The 17,176-nt window shown below is 39.5% G+C and overlaps 1 protein-coding gene across 3 annotated transcripts in view; it reads left to right on the forward strand.

Annotated features, from left to right (window-relative positions):
• Window positions 1-7,656, forward strand: part of ca14 (carbonic anhydrase XIV) — a 56,073-nt gene extending 48,417 nt beyond the window's left edge. Inside the window, exons 11-12 of one of the 3 annotated variants that reach the window (XM_067449819.1) lie at window positions 5,836-5,889; window positions 7,214-7,656. In XM_067449819.1, the coding sequence (XP_067305920.1) occupies window positions 5,836-5,889; window positions 7,214-7,313 (154 nt within the window). In that variant the 3' untranslated portion in view covers window positions 7,314-7,656. Of the gene's footprint in view, window positions 1-1,191; window positions 1,346-5,835; window positions 5,890-7,213 lie in introns of those variants that run through there. The other 2 variants (XM_067449820.1, XM_067449821.1) reach the window with 2 other exon arrangements.
• Window positions 7,657-17,176: the final 9,520 nt, after the last annotated feature.

The following is a 17,176-nucleotide window of genomic DNA, read 5'->3' on the forward strand; positions in this document are numbered from 1 at the left end:
CATGAGTTAATTAGAGACATTATATATTTTTTTGTATACATTCTTAGTTATAACCATTCATTCTGCTCAAAACTGACCAAAGAATGAGTTAACAGTATCTGAGCATAATTTCTCAAATAACTTCCTGCTTTTTTAGTCTTACTTAAATTAAGTTAACTGTTCATAATTGGGTGTACATCACTAAACAACAAGATTATTGTTTTCAAGTACTAACTGATAAGACTGCAATGTCTTCTTGAAGGTGGGACAATCTAGTCTAGATTTGTTTTTGCCCTGCAGTTCAGGCTGGAAACCTGTACATATTTCTATCCTGCTTCTGTTACAAATTTGCGGGGCCCAATCACACCTTATCTACCTGGCAGATTTAACACAATGATGGATAGAGAAGCGATGCATTGTTGGTCTGATTGGTTTAAAGGACTATCCGATTGCGTACAGAGTCATTTGAACTATGCCCGTTGATCATGCCTCTTGTGTAGTAAAAAATACAGAACAGACTCCCCAGACCAATGTTCAATCTTAAAAGATTGAGCTTGGTCTGGTGATAGCCAGACAAGGGACACTCAGGAATAAATAAATATAAATAAAATAAATTACATCAGAAGTTTAGAAGAAATAATATACAAACCCTAACCCTAACTGTTTTTGAGCTAATTTGAAGGCCTCACATAGGTTGAAGGTCATAGCTATTGACTCTGAAGAAACATCTGTGCACTGTAATATCACTATAACAGTTGGCCATGGAATATTTATTAATGAGGGAATTTTACAAATAGATTTATTGCACAGATGGCAACCTTTCCCTTTACCACACTTGAATTCACTGAACTCCTGGGAGCCATTCTTTCACAAATGTTTGTAGAAGCAGTCTACATGATTAGGTGCTTGATTTTACACACCGGTGGCCATGGACGTGATTGGAACACCTGAATTCAATGATTCAGAGGGATGTTCCAATAATTTTGGCAATGTAGTGCACACCGTTCAGGAATATTACTATTTTAAACAATTGTTTTAAAATATATTCATTACACATAAAACACAACATTTTATGTAACAATTTAAATTGCTCAACACACAAATATTCAATATATCATTCTGATAATTTAAAGGGATATCTTTTGTCAATGGTTACTGTAAACTGTTTGATTACCAACATTCTTTAAAATATCTTATTTTTTTGTTCAACAGAACAAAACAAAAAACTCATACAGGTTTGGAACAACTTCAGCATCTTGAACCTGTATGTCCGAAGAGTCCTGTTCAGGCCCTTCAGATCTAAAATTGGACACAATTCCCCATCGTTTCTGGGCACAATAAAAAAAAGACTGTATAACCTTGAATTTCTCTCTGGGAAGGGTATGCCCTTTTCACCAAGAGAAACTGCCGTTGAAAAAGACATGGGCTGCCATGCAGCATTTTGCTGACTTCTATGGCAAGGGAGTCATTTAACAATACACTGGAGGGGTAGAAATAGCCCTCAAGCATTTCTTCCACTCTTGGCACCGTACCGTACTGTAGAGTATGTTGAGGTAGCCTGTGTATGAACTCCAAATTCCTCCAAAACCTTGACACCTCATTGTGGAGGTCAGGGAAGTACTGGAGAGGGTGGTGGAGAGAGAATACGTTTGAAGAATAAATTTCATATACCCCTTTTCCACCAGAATGAACCGGGTGCTAGTTCGGAGCCAGTGCTAGTGTCAGTTCTAAGTTGGTTCGACTTGAGAGCCTTCTAAGAACCGTTTGCTTTTCCACATGCTAAGAGCCACAACAGAGCCAGGTCTTACGTCATACCAGAGTCCTGCACGGGTCCATCCCAGACCCGTTAATATTTGCCCGTTACCCGATCCGTGCGCGCAATAAATCACACACGCTAAAATCATTCCAATTAAAATGCTTTATTTTTTTTTTATATTGCACTTCTCTCAACATCAACAGCATCATGAATGGGCTAAAGAAACAGGCTAAAGTGCCTTTATAGACTCGTTGTCAACAATTTTATATACTTCACTCACCAACTTTACTTTTACTTCATCCATTGCTAATCCTGCAACGCTCGCTCCATCTGGGCTACGAGTGGCATCAACAAAAGTCACAGTTATGGTGACGTGATGGATCATATGGTATATCGTTGTTGCGTGTATGTGTAATGGTAAATTGGACATAGAAATTGTAATACAGTATATTTGGGGGGGAAGAAGGACGACCGGATCGTTTTGATCGTTTTTCGAGAACCGGCGAACATTTAAAAGACTTAACCAAACAAAGCGAAAGTAACGCGGCCCCTCACGGACATCTGCCACGCACACACATAATAAAACAAACACAACTCAACGTAAAATCCAGGTCTGGTGATCTCTCGTCCTTATATGCCGCCGAGCTCCCTCTTGAGAGGATTTGAGACCGGTGTGGCTCACAGGTGACACTCATTCGCATCACGCCCCGGTCTCGCTCGCTCCTCCGCCTCACCACAGCACAGAAAAATATTGCACATATTTTTCATCCGCGCTTCTACCTGCTCGCACGGAATTATAATTTATGTCACAATCCACCTGTTTTAGCCACTTTTATGCCCACGGGTACCCGACCCGTTGCAGGACTCTACTGCTAGCGAGGCAGCGGGAAACACACACACACACACACAATTTCCAGGCGTGTTCTATCTAATGCATTGACGCTGCGCAGACCAACCCACATATAATATCCAAATACTGCGCGAGCGATTCAAAAGCATAAGGAGTCGTTGGCGCTCGCTCTACTTTGATGTCATACGCATTACGCAATCAGTCTGCACAGCGCGCGCCGATGCATCTCGAACAAGCCTTCCCTCAGTGGCTCATGGCTTTATGATCCTACATCAGCATTAAAACGCCGCAAATCCAACGCATTTGGGCAGCTCTCCATGATTTGTATAGACGGAGATTACAATCCAGCAGCTGTTAGCTTGATTAGCTGCTATTGAAAAAATGGCGGTCACAGGTTTGTGTTCATCTTGTTGATCACGATAACGCCGCCCCCAGCCGGTGACGCAAGCGGTTCTTATTTCTAGCCCAGCAATGTTTTGGTGTTACTTAAGAACCACTTTTCCTGGCTCGGAGCTGGTGCTTTGGCTGTGGAAACACAAAGAACCGATTTGAAACTAGGCTCTGGCTCCGATTTAGCACCAGCACTGCCTTGGTGGAAAAGGGGTAAGAGTCAATGGAGAGGGCAAGAGAAAGGGCTTGATCACGCATCCCAGACTCCATCTCTGCGTACTCGACCTGCAAGCCCCATAACATAAGTCACCAAGTTGCCTCAACAGTAGTTGGTCCCACAATGCAATGGATCACCCATCACTTAAGGTGTGGTTATGTGTACATAATATGACCATCTTTCCCCTCTCTTCGTTTGGGACACTAGTCAAGATCTTTTACCTTGACTGTATGAAAACACTCCAAACAGGAAGATGTCCAATCATTCAGATTGAATGTAAAGTGGGAAGAGTTGGTCAGCTGATTTATCTGAAAGATTGTGAGATTTCTAACCTGTAGAGCCTCTTCTGTATTATCAGCATAAGGAAGACAAAATTGTAATAACATTAATTTTATTAACAAAGAATAAACAAGATTAACTAACTCGACTACTAAATTAATACAACAAATGATAAAGAAATAAAGTGCATAAGATGCATAAAATACATGTGATTAAGTTGAGTGTAGCTATGGAAGAGTTGCGTTATTTTATGGAAAGTTAAAGCTAAAGTTCTCTGAAGCTAAGGTGAAAAACCTTATTATGCGTCAAGCAAATAAAAGAAAGATTATTTGTTATTAACTAGCATAAGTTAAATTAGCTCTAATGTAAATTTTAAAAAAGCTGGAATCCATTTCAACAACATGAAGACTTGTGGGATCTCCTAGGGGGAAACCAGAGGGTCCTAAAATCTGGAACATGCAGATGAGACCCTGAAGCAGGTGCAGAAGGTCCTTAATCTGGCATGGAGATTTGGGACATGCTGTACCATCACTGTCTCGCTGGACTAAAACTCTGCTGCCTCAAAAGCTGTAGACTCTGATCTTTTGTTGTCTCTATGGTTAAACCAGAGCAGAATGCAACGGTTTATCTGTTATGCCTCATCCTTGCAGGACAGACTCATAACTTGGTGAACTGTTTGTCTCTCTCTCTTTCTCGAGGGAAGACTTTGAACAAAGAGTGCCTGTAGAGAAAAGGCACCAAATTTTTCCAAATAGGAGGAGATTGCAGTTTGGTGCTTCTCCATTCCAGTTTTGCGACTGGCTGCTGGCATCAGATGGTGCACACAGTTCTTTCCCATGTGGAACTCATTTGAATACTGTACACAGTTGGAAGCAGCAGGAATGTGTTCACTTGAAGCAGCAGGAATGTTTTCACTGGAAGCAGCAGGAATGTGTTCACGGTTGACATAGCAGCTCTCAAAAGCTACCAGAACTAATACGGTTTTATAAAGACTATTTATTTGTTTTTGTAAAGTGTAATAATCATCAATACATACACAATGAAAAATACATTCTTCTACCAGGCGCAATTGAAGTAAAAAGTGCCTATAAGGCTGTCAAGAGTAGAGGGTGTAGCCAGGCTATGTCTGTGCCATTATTCCAACATTATCTTCATAACTTCTGACAAAATAAAAACCTTACCCCTCAGAAAAGTTAACTTTCCTCTATTGTCAACATTAAGGCCTTGTGTGAGCACGGAGTGCACTCTTCAGTGATGGAGGCATGCGCTCTATATCACGCCACACAAGGATGTGCACTCAAAAGTAATCAGGTCAGGTCGTTTACATGGTGAAATTTTTCTTTTGATCGGTTCATGAAAAGGTTTATCCCACCCCTCTTAAACCGATTACAATTTCATTCGGTTTGGGCATTCCGATTGAGGTGTTTATATGGAGCATTTTCATTCGGATTGAACTTTTAAACTGATTAAAGTGCTCCATGTAAACGCACCTACTGAGAATACTTATTTTTCTGAAAAAGTATGAAATGGATGTGTAGTTTACATCAGTCTTAAGGTTTCCGAACATAGTTATGAATTGATTTGGATGGATCCTTGTGGTCTTTCTTTGTTTCACCCACTACTGCTGAGGTCCTGAGGATTTTTTTGGCAGTCACAGACCAGGACATCAGTTTGGTGTGGACATCATGTGGACCAACGAGAAGTCCTGTCCTTCCTGGACTTGGTACCAGAGGTCTTCTCTTTGCCCTAGCTTCTTTATCTGATGGCGTTGGACAGTTTGTTTGTGTTAGATCCAACAAAATCCAATCAAAATGTAGCAAACCTTTGTCCGCTGTTATGGGCAGAGAGGGGCCCTGCCATAAACTGGGCCCTGGAATGTGCTGTCCATATATTAAATGTATGGAGTCACATATCACAAGTCTCCATGCCATCAAGCCATGACGCTGCATTGAGTTCCACTTTAAAGGGAACTCAACATTGTATAAATGCCACCTTGCTATCTTAGTTCTTGAATAAAAGCAAGCTAAATTAAAATAATCCACAGAGAACAATATGCTCAAACACAGTTTACAGTCTCCTGTTAAACATTTAGCCTAAAACATTTTGCAAATTTTTAACAAAATTAATTAAAATTGATACAAAAATTGTCCAATATTAAAATGTACTGCGTATATTATGGTAAAAAAAAAAAAAGATCCCACTGCAGATTGAGAATTCATGATTTAAAACTGACTTAATTATTAGAATGTAGTTTGTCTTGTATGTTTGTTTTCGTCTTTAGCGTTAACATTTTTTGATCATGTTTGTCTGTGATTACTTTGAATTATGATCGTGATATGATTGTTTCTCCTCATAACATGACAGCTTAACATCGAGCTGGGATGTCCTGCCAAGTATCCGACCTGCTCCTCAGCCCAGGTCAACTTTTTGAATAACCTTTGATTTATGACCTCTAACCCTTAACCTCAGTAACCTATAAAAACCACAAATGGTTAAATTACTTAAATATTTATATATTTTTAATTATTTTCCTTATTTATTACATGAATCTCATAAAGTATGGTAAACAGAAAATCACCCATACTTGATGTGAGAACAAACCTTGTTGGTTCTTGCGGAAGCTCAAACTTCCTTGCATCACATGCGAAAACAAACCTTAATGGTTCTCATGCATCAAGCAAGCATGCTTGAGCTTCCATTTACTGCAATTTATGAGCTCAATGTACTGTATAATAAAGTTTGTTTATTATGAAATAAAGTCCAAAATAAAGTTTGTGTTTACATAATATATGTGTGTGTTTTGTGTATAACTATTATGTACATTGTCACAATCCCCCCACCCCAGACTATTGCTACACCATCAAAGACTACATTACTCATAATCATTTGCCCGAGCTCATCAGCCGTCATTATTTACACCTGTGTGTCATTAGCCTCATCACCTCAGCCTATATAAACCATGTTCACTCTGTCATTCACTGTAAAGTCTTGTTTGTTGTATCACAGCAATTCTGAGTGGTTGCCCTCAGTTCTTGTCTGTCGGTTTTTGGATGACCTGCCTGTGTTCCCTGCTTTGTTGTGTTTTTTTGTTTGTTTGGACTGCCTGTCTGTGTTTTGACCTTGCCTGGACTCTTGACTATGATTGTGAATTACCCTTTAAATAAAGCTGTGTTTGGATCCTCTACCTATTTCTCTCTGAGCAGTATGATATATATATATATATATATATATATATATATATAGAGAGAGAGAGAGAGAGAGATTGTGTGTTTATATATAAATAATTATTATATACAGTACACACATATATTATGCAAGCACAAACTTTTATTTTTTATGTGATTGATCAGAAAAAATTATTTCTCACGCACTTATATATGGGAATATTATATATATATATAGCTTTACACATTACCCATTTCTTTATGTATCTTGGTTTAAATTCTTCATGAATGCATTTCCACTCTTCTTGAACATTAGAAAACAAGCCTGGTTTCACAGACAGGGCTTAGATTAACCCAGGATTACACCATAGGTCAATTAGAGCATTTAAGTAGGTTTTATGCCTTAGAAAAAAAATGCCTGCATCTTGAAACAAAACAATGTGACTTACCTAATTTAAGGTATGTCAGTGCAACTCAAACATGTATTTTAATCTGGGACCAGGTTTAAGCCTTGTCTGTGAATACTCTCAATTTATTAAATTCAACCAAATCATTTTTTTGTTTGTTTGTTTCACCAGAACACAAGATGTGGCAAAAGAGAACAAACAGGATATGGCTTTAAAGATTACATCTAACCCAGGAAACCCAGATGAAGATGCCCCTCATCCTGAAACTTGATTCCAAACCTTCCATGTGTATCTTGGCCCTTTAGTCTTGCAAAGTGCATAAGAAAATATATACTTTGAACTGTGTTTCCAACCATTTTCTTATTTCTCAGTAAATGGTTAAGTCCTTTTAAACCCCTTTTCTTAATTTGCACCTTTTTCCTCACTGTTTTATCATGGTTCATGTGAGGGCTTATGTATGCCTCTCACTGTGTGTGGTTTTGTGGAAATACTCACATCTTTCTCACGTTTTGCATCACCACAGCTATGTCCATTAGCCTTTATTAAAATGACCTCTTATAACTGTGAATTCCACCTGTACATACTATAAATAAATTAGTAGATTACTGAAATTATATTATGGTTGTCCCCTGTGGTAAAATGCTGTGGTTCTACTGTGGTGTGTGCTGGATGACATAACGCAGTAAATCACTAACAAGGATGCCCTCTAACCATTAAATTACTGATCAAGTGGTTTAAGACAGCTCACTCTCCCTGAGCAAGTCACTATAAACTGGGAAATTGCAGCAGCAGTGGCAACACTTAGCTCTGGGATGAAGAAAAATATTCTGAGTAATTTACAGTGTAATTGATACTTTTAGTCAAAACGGTTTTGTAGTTTAATGGATTTAAATGACTTCAATATTGTATCATAGCAGCATATCACTCTGTAGCCCAAAACTGGTTTCCAAGTGAGCATGGCCAGTACCTGGATGGGAGACCAACTGGGAAAACTAGGTTGCTGCTGGTAGAGGTGTTAGTGAGGCCAGCCAGGGGTGCTCACCCTGTGGTCTGTTTGGGTCCTAACACCCCAGTATAATGATGGGGACACTATGCTGTCAAAAGAGCACCGTCCTTCGGAGATGTTAAACCAAGGTCCTGACTCTCTGTGGTCAATAAAAATTCCAGGATGTCCTTCAATAAAGAGTAGGGGTGTAACCCCAGCATCCCTTGCTGCGTTCCACTCCACTTTAAGACGCAAACTTGTGAACTTCCCTACACACAGAAAAATAGGGTGTCAAAATTGAACCTTCAGGGGTACAACAGCGTGTCGCTGGGGCAGTACCCTTAAAAGGATATCTTCGTACCTTTTTTACTCCTAAAAGGTGCATATCAGTACCTTTGAGTACAAATGCGTACCTTAAGGTACTACTATGAACATTTTTGTGGTAAAAATGGTACAAAGATGTCCTTTTAAGGTTACTGCCTCAGCGACAAGCTGTTATACTCCTAAAGGTACAATTTTGACACCCTATTTTTCTGTGTGTAAGCACTTCCCCTTGGGGAAATCCCCGCCGCAATTTTGAAGTGTGTTCCACTTCATGAAGTAGACAAGGGAAGTTTATATGGACAGACCGTCTACCTTATATGTACACTTCAGGTATCTTCATATACCACAATGCAACGCGATTGTGATGTCACCACATATCGCGTTTAATTTACCCCACCACAAACAACTCTATGATATTTTTAAAAACATTTAAAACAACCCAAACACATCCATATACATACAGAATTCTGCATTAAACAATTTCGTAAAGGATAATAAATCAACTCCATAGTGGATTCCAAGTGATCAAGGGCTTAGGGCGTTCCAGTTCAGTCCATTGCAAAGTTTCCGCCAGTAGTGGGCACTCATGCAACGTAATGACGCACATCTGAGTGAACGAGACAGAGGGAAGTTCGCGAGTGAAGGGCATGATAAAAACGAACTGGAACGCAGCACTGGCCAAATTCACCCACATTGGCCTCTGTCCATCATGGCCTCCTAATAATCCCCATATCCTGATTGGCTTCATCACTCTGTCTCCTCTCCACCAATCAGCTGGTGTGTGATTAGTGTTCTGGCACAATATGGCTGCCGTCACATCATCCAGGTGGATGCTACACATTGGTGGTGGTTGAGGAGATGCCCCCCTTTTATATGTAAAGCGCTTTGAGTACCCAGAAAAGATCTAAGTAAATTGAACTAATTATTATAACTAATTAATTATAAAAAACAGATTCATAATCAGAAAACAAGCCTTATAAAAAATATCAGATTAATAATTTGAAAAACAAGCCTTGCGCTTTAAATGTAATAATAGTAATTTACAATTAGTTTGATACCTTTAGGTGAAACAATGTTATAATTTAATGCATTTAAATGAGATCAGTATTGTATATTACAAATACTAGATTAATAATCTGAAAATTAAGATTTGTATATATATATATATATATATATATATATATATATATATATATATATATATATATATATATATATATATATATATATATATATATATATATAGTATTGGTCAAAATTGTTGGTACCCCTGGTAAATATGATAAAATATGGCTGTAAAAAAATCTGCATTGTTTATCCTTTTGATCTTTTATTTTAAAAAATCACAAAAATTCAACCTTTCATTTAAGTAAATAATTGAAAATGGGGGGTAAATCACATTATGAAATAAATGCTTTTCTCTAAAACACATTGGCCACAATTGTTGGTACCCCTAGAATTTTAAATGAGTAAAATGTATATTTACATTCATATTTACATTTTTTAGCACACCAAGGTGACAAAGAACATGAAATTGTCCAGCTAGGATGTAGTTTCACAGTAGTATAAATATAAGGAGGCATAAAAGCCTAATTCCCTTAATAATTTATCACAATGAGTAAAACCAAAGAATATAGTTCTGATGTGCAGCAAAAAGTTGTTGAGCTTCATAAAATAGAAAGCTGCTGTAGGGAAATAGCTAAAGTAATGAAAATCTCCATTTCCACCATCAGGGCAATAATTAAGAAGCTCCAATCAACTAAATATGTAACGAATATGCCTGAAAGAGGACATGTGTGTATATTGTCCTAATGCACAGCAAGGAGGAACATTTGAGTGCACAACAACTCTCCAAGGATCACAGATGGAGACTTGCAGAGATTAGTTGAGTCTTGGGGTCAGAAAGCCTAAAAAAATAAAATCAAGCTACCCCTAACATCACCACATGTTGTTTGGGAGAGATTCAAGAAAAATCCTCCTCACTCATCCATAAACAAACTCCAGCATATTCAGTGGCCAGACACGACTGGGAAGTCAAAAGGGACCTGGTTCTGTGGTCAGATGAAACTATAAAATAACTTTTTGGCAGCAAATTTACCAGAGGGGTTTGGTGCAAACAGGGATAAAATGTACCCCATGCCCACGGCTAAAAATACCACTGGATCTTTAATGTTGAGGGCCTATTTTTTTGCTGGAGGTCCTGGACATCTTTTTCAGATACATGGTATCATGGATTCTAGCAAAAAACAAAAGATAGCAAATCTAAACCTGAAATCTTATAATGGGCCGGGATTGGATCTCCCATCAGGACAACGATCCAAAACAAACATCAGAATCAACACACAAATGTGTCACTGAGCACAAAATGAAGCTTCTGCCATGACCATTCCAGTTTCCTGACAAGAATTCCTATAGTTGATGTGTGGCTAAACTGAAGAGAAGAAGCATTAACATGGATCTGGAAATCTGAAGGATATGGAGAGATTCTGTATGGAGGAATGGTCTCTGATCTCTATTCAGTTGTTCTCCAAACTTATCAGGCATTATAGAAGAAGACTCAGAGCTGTTATCTTGGGAAAAGGAGGTTGCAAAAAGTATTTAATAAAAGGGTACCAACAATTGTGGCCAACGTGTTTTGGAGAAAAGCATTTATTTCATAATGTGATTTACCCCCCATTTTCAATTATTTTAATTTAATGAAAGGTTAGATTTTTGTGTTTTTTTTTTTAAATAAAAGATCAAAAGGATAAGGATTTTTTTTTTTTTTGTAATTTATTGATTTATTTTTCTATTTTTCTATTTTCTATATTGTGAGGGGGACCCTCACAATAAAGATTTAGAAAATATTGAGCAGACAGTCTACTAACAGGCAGTGCCGTGTTAAGCCTTTGTGGGGCCCTTGCCACCAAGATCCAAAAATGTATTAAAAGTGCAATCAAACAAAAACCATATAAAAACACACATTATTGTGAAATAAAAAAAAACTAACACATATTAAAATCCTATAGTATTTGTGTATTTTAAACATGTACATATATTAAACAATATTATCGAATAACGAGGTACAAATCAGAAACAGTCCACCATCTGTCACAGGGTGTTTTGGTGTTGGTTTCATGTTTTATGTTTTTAGGTTTTCATGTTCACTGTCAGGTTTTGTCATGCACTTCCTGGTTTTGTCATGTGTTCCCTGGTCATGTGACTATGCCCTCATGTGTTCCTGCCTCGTGTTCCTGTGTCATGAGCTGTGTCTCATTTCAGAAGGCTACATCCTGCGGAGGTCGCATGCGAAGGGTGCATACGTCATAAGGCCGTCTCATTTCAAAAAAGTGAGTAGGACTCTCCAAATGCGACCTTCGAATGTGTCCTTCTTTCACAGGAATTCGGAGTGTGCATGAGGTGTAGCCTTCATGGCTGGAGATAACCCACAATTCTTTGCGTATCCGTTAACAACCGTCTTTTTTTTAAATATTATATGAAAAAACGGCACCACCGCCAGATATACATGCGAACGTAGGTGTGGTGTTTAAATTAAGTAGTTCAAGCTTTTTTAGTTTTTTTTTTAAGCTCTATTACCTCAAACAGATAGTTGTGGTAAACAGAATTACAACTGTTTAGTGCATTTTAAACGTTTAGAACAGTACATTGCTGTCAAGACAAGAAACATTTCATAGTAATTTTCAAGTTATAAATAATTTTCATTCATATAACTGGCGTGAGAGCGCAACGAGGCTGAACTTGTTGACATAGCAACGTGATACTTCCTGCCTGTTTGTCCTACGCATAGACCATAAAAAAAATATGGACAACTCGACATCATCCGTTTCCGCTTGCCATATTTGAAGCTTTCAGGTGGCCTTGCATGGTGCTGACATCTAATTGTGACCGAGTCTGCGCAGTAGCGATTTCGGGACCGGAGTTGCGCAGCAGAGCGCAGGAAGTAGAGCAGGAAGTACAGCTGCGATATCAAAAGCCCGCCCACACTCTCGCAGATGCAGAACAATTAATTATGTTGGTGTGAAAAAAACAGTTATGCAAATGTAGAAATCTGCCCCCAAAAATCCCGAAAAAAGTCTGTTAGTGCCTCAGTGACAACTTCACTCAGAGAAGACGTTGATCTCAGCTGTCAATCATGACGTCACACTCCCCGTTTTTAAAGCATCAAATAACTAACTAAAACTAAACTTATTTTAAAAACGAACACTTGAAATGAAATCATCGTGATGATAACTGCCTTCAATGACAAACTAACTTTGGGGAAAAAATATTTGAAGTGTTATTTTATTGTTTAGTTTGCCTTGCGTCCATTATAAAACAAAGAGTGGCGACTATACTGTGACCGGTCACCGGGGGGGGGGGGGGGGGCTTCAGTATCTGAGAGGGAGACTGCAGGCTTGGTCCTACGAAGGACGTCTCGTTTAATTCTGATTGAGGACACTTCGTATACTGCATCCTACACAGGGGACGTGTCCTCCGGAGGACGCAGCCTTCGAAATTTAACGAAATGAGACACAGCTATGCTGTCATTGGTTTATGGGTGTATCATTGTTCACAGGTGTCCCTTGTCTTGTCATTAACCCTTGTGTATTTAAAGGTCCACTGAAGTGCCTTGAAACGCGCCGCATTATTCAATGTGTTGACGTGATTTCTCCTGAAACAGCTCCAGCTGTTAGCAGCTCCTCCCCTTTTTTGAAACAGCCAATAGCGTTTTGTAAATATACAGTTTGACTAGAGCACAAGAGCGGACCTTCTCTCTCTGTTTGATAAAGCCAATTTCCTCTAACACTGTTTACCATCATAATCTCCTCCATATCGCTTTGAAATGCAGCATTCTGTGCAGAATTCAAATGGGTCGAGATGTTTGTTGTCTGCGCCGACTCGCGCATATGATTCACACTGCGCTATCGTGTCTGTAGTCTAAATTTAGACCAGAGCGTTGGGGTGTGTGCGCTGAGGCAGTGCGTGAAACTAATGTGAAAACAGATTTTATTCGCCTCAAATGAAAGCATATTTACACTGAATCGTTTCCTATCACATATATAGTGTGCTATGTGCCTTTCACCATGTAGAAATTAGTAAATGTGTGTTAACAACTGACCGATTTCAGGTTCAGCAGTGTAGGGGACGGGCTATAGATTTTAGAGCACATTCTGATTGGACAGAAGATTTGACGAGAAAGTGAAGTCTGCGATGATGTCACCATAATCTGAGATTCGCTTTAGCGGAAGTGGGAGAATGTAAATTTTGAATGCTTATATCTCCTAAATGCAAATTTTGTCATAGTTTTGGAACATACCAGCTTATTCATAATTTTAAGGCTAACACAGTCATACTAAAAGCAAAAAAACTTAAATTTTGTCTTGGTCAGTTATTATATGTGTAATTGTACTGTCGGTGAGTCTTTGTTTTGTTAAGTCAAGTCAACTCAAGTTTAGTCAAGTCTTTGTTTGATGTTTTTGACTGTTTGCAATAAAAGAACTGCACTTGGGTTCTCAACCTCGCCTCTTCAGTGGATCCTCCGTTACAGAATAACGGAATACTCTTGCGTCTACGTCAAGACGACCGGGCCATCAAGGACTACATCCAGGATTTCTGTTTTCTGTGCCATAAGGTGGATTTTAATGACGTTGTCCTAAAAGACATTTTTAGACATGGATGAAATGAGCCCTTGTGCACAGAACTGCCAGGGGGGAAATTAATCTCTCCCTGGCCCAGTACATCGACCAGGCCTTCATGGTGAATGGGTCCTCGTTTACTGTGGGGACTGTGGAGGAGGAGCCTCACAGTCCCACAGCCGACCATGTCCATGCTCCAGGCCACGTCCATGCTCCAGCCCATGAGCCCGCTCCGGCTCCAGCCCAAGTCAAGGTCCCAGCCCATGAGCCTGCTCCGGCTCCAGCCCAAGTCCAGGCTCCAGCCCATGAGCCCGCTCCGACTCCAGTCCAAGTCCAGGCTCCAGCCCATGAGCCCACTCCAGCTCCAGCCCAAGTCCAGTCTCCAGCCCATGAGCCCGCTCCGGCTCCAGCCCAAGTCAAGGCCCAAGCCCATGAGCCTGCTCTGGCTCCAGCCCAAGTCAAGGTCCCAGCCCATGAGCCTGCTCCAGCTCCAGCCCATGAGCCCGCTCCGGCTCCATCCAAAGTCAAGGCCCCAGCCCATGAGCCCACTCCGGCTCCAGCCCAAGTCCAGGCTCCAGCCCATGAGCCCGCTCTGGCTCCAGACCACGTCCACGCTCCAGCGATCTATGGGGTATTTAAATACATTTGTTTAGCTGACTAATATACACCTATATTAGACAGTTTTACAGTTTGTTTATTGTAAAACCATTTATTGTATAGTTTTACGGTTTGTTTATTGTAAAACCACCCAAACATAAACCTAGGTGACGTTCTCACAAAACGTGCTTCTTCATTCAAATGCACTAACGGTTACTCCATTGTTGTTATATGTATAACCTTACACTAGTCTGATGTGCAAAATTGTTTTGCTTGCTACTGCTAATGTTTAGTCGCATACAATAGTCCATAAACCAAATCATCATATACCACAAGTAAACCCACACAAATGTTGACAGGTCACTAAATACAGTGCATACCACAGAGACGGATGTCCTGCTGTTGTTAAATTCTCCTGTTCAATTTATTTCAGCCGTCGGATCTGATTCTGGATCATATATGTATTAGCTGAATCTGATTGATAGCCATGGTTTATTAGAGTAACTATAGGTGTGTTCGACATTGGCTGCGGCTGGATGCATGCGATCGGAGAGTTGCCGTGTGCAGGTGTAAAGGAGCTGCAAACGGAGACATGAAGTCGGACACTCTGCTTCCCGTGGTGACGCTTGCGCTGCGTTTGCAAACTTTATCACAGCTGAAGTTAAATAAATGCAATATTTCTCAAATACACAGATGTTTCAAATGACATTTTCATTCAACACTTTATGTACTGCTTAATAAAGTGTCTATTTGGACAAGATTAAAGTTCAACAAATAAACCTATACTATCAATGAATTGTCAATGGTTTTTATCAGTTTTAGTTTGAAAAACATGACAATATAACATCGCGACGACATGAAAATAGGTTTTACTGTTATAAATAAATGATTTGTGAGCATTAGCGTAACATAAGGTTTTAGAATAAACACGAAACACACGTGATCGCTGTCATGCGGTGAATCCGGCCAATCGTGGCTCAGCTGTGTCGTCATCAGAGCTCGAGCAGCCCCGTGCAGTCCCCGTTGAGATTCTGCACTGGCTGCATCAGCCGGCTTGTCTCGAATCGCTCTCACGGTACTTTGTTGACATACGTCACAGTCATGTGCCGTCATAGCTGCCTCAAATCGGACAAAATTTCTAACCGGTATGCAGTGCTTCAAGTCTGCCGCCGATCGGTCTGCGCATCGCTGGGTGAAGTCGAACAAGCCTGTTTTCTTCTCCATGCTTGAGGATGTCACCGCTCTATGCGCGCTTGTCATTCTTTAGCTCCGCCCACACGCTCATTTTTTTTTTTTGGAAAGACTCGGTACAGCCTATCTTTCTTTTATAAGTATAATAAAACTAAAGACTTTTCGGAGATATGAAGGATGCAATATTACTCTATAGGTACTCAAGATTGACATGAGATTGACTGAAACTGAGTGTTTCACCCCCCCTTTAATCAGATTTATATAAAATATTATTTATAAAATAATATTTTTTGTTACTTTTTGTATTGGAATGTTAAATAAATAGGCTAATTAGGGGACATAACAAAGTCTAATGAAAAACAAATATCTGACTACTTCACGATAGGATAAATCTTTATTTAAATCATGTATGTGCTGTTTGTCATGATGAGAGGATTTGAAGATAGTGGGACGATTCGTGTAAAAACTTGCACTAAAACTAATTCAGCGTTTTGAGACTGTGAAACTTGTTTTGATCGATACTGAGAGGATTGTGGTGCTCCAGTCCAGGAGCTTTCCCACTGTTCAGCTCCAGCACAGCACTGGACAGCTCAGAGAAACTCAGAAAGCCCTCCAGTTCATTTCTCTCCATCACTGACAACTGTGGAAGATCTGAAAGAAGTTCTGCTCCTTCCTCACAGTGTTCTGACTGATAGAGGTTCTCGTAAAAAGAAATAGCCAAAGCTATAATTTCTCGCTGGTCAGTAGTTTCACTTCCAATAGAAAGTCTGGATTATTTTTCACATCTTTTGAAAATAAAAATGCAACCCCAGCACTCAAATTTGTGCCCTGACAAAGGACAATGCTACCTGACCACTCATTTGTCCAATCAGCTTCCACATCCAACGTTGCAAATTCAGCACTCAGTATCATAACAGCCTGATGTCTAAATGACATGACGTGTTTCAACTCAGGGGTTTTCAAACCCAGAGGAATCTTCTTAATAGGCCCAACCAATTTTCCATAGCTAAAATGCCCTCAAGCACTTTATCAGAAATAAACGGTGGTACGTTTGACAACATCACCTTTTTCGATAGGTTAGACAAGGGTAATACAGGAATAAAAATATCTTTAACAATCAAACCACACTCCACTAAGTGATTGACAATTTCAACTTCTTTCAGAAAAACAACTATTGCTTTATTCATCCTAGAAGCAGACAATGATTTGGTGGCCTGGCTGATTTCTACCACAGTGATTTGGATCTATTCCCTCTGGCCCTCCCTGAACTGTCTTCATTTGAATGTTTGAACTAATCTACCCGCCACCCAAATCAAATTCATGCTTCATTTCAGAGCTGTACAATCTTCTTTTAACTTTCTGTGCAACCTTTTCCAATATAATAATACTTGGAGATTTTAACATTCATGTCAATAATCCTTC

The sequence above is a fragment of the Pseudorasbora parva genome, chromosome 7, assembly GCF_024679245.1.
Source record: "Pseudorasbora parva isolate DD20220531a chromosome 7, ASM2467924v1, whole genome shotgun sequence".
NCBI classification, from domain to species: domain Eukaryota; kingdom Metazoa; phylum Chordata; class Actinopteri; order Cypriniformes; family Gobionidae; genus Pseudorasbora; species Pseudorasbora parva.